At 38.0% G+C, this 4,229-nt stretch overlaps 1 protein-coding gene across 1 annotated transcript; it reads left to right on the top strand.

The window, feature by feature from the left end:
- Window positions 1-1,061: 1,061 nt before the first annotated feature.
- ZFP3 (ZFP3 zinc finger protein) lies at window positions 1,062-2,718 on the top strand. Its single transcript, XM_006903279.1, has one exon. It carries the CDS (start codon window positions 1,064-1,066, stop codon window positions 2,567-2,569), a length of 1,506 nt encoding a protein of 501 aa, XP_006903341.1. The 5' UTR covers window positions 1,062-1,063; the 3' UTR covers window positions 2,570-2,718.
- Window positions 2,719-4,229: the final 1,511 nt, after the last annotated feature.

Here is a 4,229-nt window from a genome sequence, read left to right as displayed (position 1 = left end):
GGTTCCATTGAAGCTTGCTGTTAGTATTACAGAACCCTTATCAACATCTCCTTGTATGATCCATTCCCTAGTTTTATCCTTAAATCTTCCTTTCAGACTTTTTAGTGGGTATTTGTTCTTTGTTCACCATGTGTGCAGTAATTCTAAATCTCCATTTAACAGCATCCTGTTAAATCTTGGCTATTTTTTTTTTATCATTTGGAGATCTGTTTATTTTTAAGTCATATGATAAAGTATTAAATACAATTTTAAAAAGTTACATTGGTTACATACAAAGTTTGTATACATTGTGTTTCACACTTTCCTTCATTCATTATGTTTTATAAAATTAATTGCTGTTGAACCATGCCTACCATTACCCTACTTTTCCAGATCCCTGCTGGATTATCCCCATTTAGTTTACCCACCCCCTCCTTCCACCAACCAAGCTATGTGACCCTATTTCTGCCCTTCCCTCCCTCACCCCTCTCTTCTTATCCCTCCCTGCCTTGGGTACACATACATGTTTTACTAGTAATCCTTCTATTTTTACAATAGTGGTGAAATGCAGTATTTAACCTTATGAGACTGAGTTAGTTCACTCAGTATAATGCCCTCCAGTCTCTCCCAAGTTATGAAGTAATTTTCAAAATCATTGTTCCTGAGTACTCTGTAGTACATAGTGAGAATGTACCACAATTTCTCAATCCATTTGATTGTTTGGACATTTGGGTTATTTCCATGTTCTTATAATGATGAATAATGCTGCTATGAATACTGGTGTACAAATCTGTGTTTGAGTCTCAGTTCTAATTTTCTTAGGGTATATTCCTAGCAGTGGAATAGCTGGGTCACATGGAATTTCTATGTTCAGCTTTCTGAGGAAACAATCCCACCATAATTGTATGAGAATACTTATCTTTCCACATTCTCTCCAAAAAGTTATTGCTTGCTGGCCTATTAAACTTTACTTTGGTTATTTTTGAATGGTGTCAGAAACATGACAAAGTTTCATACTCTAGGCATTAACTTAGGTACAATCCAGCCACTTACAGACTTCCCTTCTCTCATTTCAGATTCTGAAATGGGGACTGAGAATAAGGTGATTCTCAAGGAAAAAATCTCTGAAGAATATGACCCACAAGGGACAATGTTAGAAAAACTTCCAAAGGTCATTTACAAGGGTCATACGATTGGAGCAGTATGTGAAGAACACACATTGGAGAAACATTTGAGAGAGTCCACAGAAGAAATTGTAGAACAATTATCTCCTCAGGAGAGAGACTTTGTATCAGAATTGATTATCTTTAAGAAATCACCATCAAATGAGAAAGATCAAGAGTATAATAAGAATGAGAGAAACTGTAGTCCCAGTCCAAATTTGGTTACACATCAGGGAGAAACTACAATAGAAGGATTTAGTATATTTACTACCTCTGGTCAAAATGTCATAGAGAATTCAGAACCTAACAAAACACAGAGAACTTTGGGAGAAAAGCCTCATACATGTAAAGAGTGTGGGAAAGCCTTTAATCAGAACTCCCATCTTATACAGCATATGAGAGTTCACAGTGGAGAAAAACCTTTTGAATGCAAAGAATGTGGGAAGACATTTGGAACAAACTCAAGCCTTCGAAGGCACCTGAGAATTCATGCTGGAGAGAAACCCTTTGCTTGTAATGAATGTGGAAAGGCCTTTATTCAAAGTTCACATCTCATCCATCATCATAGAATTCATACTGGAGAAAGACCATATAAATGTGAAGAATGCGGTAAAGCCTTTAGTCAGAATTCAGCCCTTATTTTACATGAGAGAATCCACACTGGAGAGAAACCTTATGAATGTAATGAATGTGGGAAGACCTTTAGGGTTAGCTCACAGCTTATTCAGCATCAGAGAATTCATACTGAAGAAAGATACCATGAATGCAGTGAGTGTGGCAAAGCCTTCAAGCACAGCTCAGGCCTTATAAGACATCAGAAAATTCATACTGGAGAGAAACCATATCTGTGTAATGAATGTGGGAAAGGGTTTGGTCAGAGTTCTGAACTTATCCGGCATCAAAGGATTCATACAGGGGACAAACCTTATGAATGTAATGAATGTGGGAAAACTTTTGGGCAGAACTCAGAAATTATTAGACATATTAGAATCCATACTGGAGAGAAGCCCTATGCATGTAAGGAATGTGGGAAGGCCTTCAGGGGCAACTCAGAACTTCTTAGACATCAAAGAATTCATACTGGAGAAAAACCCTATGAATGTTTTGAATGTGGAAAGGCTTTCAGACGGACCTCTCACCTTATTGTCCATCAGAGAATTCATACTGGAGAGAAACCCCATCAGTGTAATGAATGTGCAAGAACCTTTTGGAATAACTCTGAACTGCTTCTCCATCAGAAAATTCACATTGGGGAGAAGCCTTATGAATGTGATGAATGTGACAAAACATTCAGTCAGCATTCCCAGCTTATCATACATCAGAGAATTCACACTGGAGAGAAGCCCTATGAATGTCAAGAATGTCAGAAGACATTTAGTCGGAGCTCTCACCTCCTCCGACATCAGAGTGTTCATTGTTTGGAATGATCTTCAAAATAGGAAAACTTTCTGTGAAAATGCTTTAAATGTAATAATTTGTTCATAGTGCCCACCCCAGGTTCTCAGAACAAATGAGTAGACAGACTAACTTATCTTTAGATTTTAATTTAAACAATTGGTTGAAAAGCATGATGCACTTTTATGAACTATTCACTGAGACGTTTCAGTGTACTAAGTTAAATCATAAATACTCTTTTCAGGGCTTAAGTTTTCCTCTCTCTCTCACTTCTCCAGTGGAATCTGTACTAGCCATCTGAAGAAAATTGTTCTTTCTCAGGAAAAATGAGGGGAATATGATTCCACCACTTCCTAAGAATGACATAGCTGACTCATTGGATGGTATCCCTTGAAATATCACAAAGTCTAGGTCCAGAGTACACATATTTTTTGTTCACTTTTTAGCATTGGATATTGGCTTCAAAAATCTTACTGTTAAATTTCTTTAGAATATAGCAGCAATACTGAAGTAGGAATCTTGGGCCATTTCACGTTTCCTGCAAAGTTCCCTCATTCATTTGAACAGGGTACCATCATGGAGGGTAATTTATAAGATTGTAAGTGAAGACTCTTATAATTTAGAAAGCCTGATTACATAAGGCCAGGGAATAAATAACAGTGAAGTCAAACTCCTTAGTGGTAGATAGAAGCAGCTCTTTAGCAGCTGTGCTGCTTCAAGGCTGTTCAGACTAACTGCTCTTGAGAACTCTGCTGGTCTCAAGACTTTTGTCCCCAGCTTTTGCCACTGCTGAGAAATCCCATGGCAAGATGTCAGAAAGATTGTAGTTTCACCTTCTTTAGGCACTTGGCTCGCCTTGTTAAAGCATTTAAGCTTTCATGACCCAGACCCTGCTGCTGGGGGCCCTGGTGAAGATATCCCACGATGTAACAGCCCCTTCTGACCTTGGAATTCCCCATGACCATGGAATTCTCTTTGATATCTGTCCATTTTTCACTTTCCCTATATGCTACTTCTTCTGTGAGGAAACCAGATTTTCAAAGATTTTTTTTATTATTCCATTTTAACCCATTTATACTGGATGGAAGCATGGTATGGGGGGTTGTGCGTCAACCCAAAAACCTCTAGAAGTTTGAATCTAATAGTGACTCTGAGGAAGAAAGATGGGCAGTCTCCTTCCATGTAATTTACAGCCTGTGAAAATATACTGCAGGGTCAGCTATCAGTCAGTTTTGACTGAATGGCAATAAATTTGAGGGTTTTTTCCATTTAAAACTACTGAAAAGGAACCTACATAGGGGATCTTCCAATTCTGTATCAACAGTGGAAAGGAAAATTCTCAGCAGAGGTTGGAAATGAACTAGTGTGAAATATTGGCGAAAACACATCCCCAATTTTTTCATCTGTCCCTGATTCTGAGGTATAGGGTGAGTAGTGAGGATTCTACTATGAATTCCAGCAGCCCTAGTGTCTAAGAGCTTCAACTTGAATTAGGCACTTAACCTGCCTGGTCCCTAATTTTGTCATCTGTTAAATGAGAATTGGACTTAATCTCTGATGTTTCATTCAGACCCATAGTTTTTTGATTTTAAAAAGAATTCTATATGCTTTCAGTGCTCTCGGATCTTTCTATTTAGAACTAATCACTAATAATTTTTGAGTGTTTACTGTGTGCCAGGCACAGTGCCATAG

Source organism: Elephantulus edwardii, unplaced genomic scaffold (genome assembly GCF_000299155.1).
Source record: "Elephantulus edwardii isolate Elephantulus edwardi_28Jun2011 unplaced genomic scaffold, EleEdw1.0 scaffold00554, whole genome shotgun sequence".
NCBI lineage: Eukaryota > Metazoa > Chordata > Mammalia > Macroscelidea > Macroscelididae > Elephantulus > Elephantulus edwardii.
This window is presented reverse-complemented; position numbering and strand designations above follow the sequence as displayed.

Coding starts and splice junctions, on each gene's coding strand:
- ZFP3 (XM_006903279.1), top strand. CDS start 1,064: ATGGGGACTGAGAATAAGGTGATTCTCAAGGAAAAAATCTCTGAAGAA.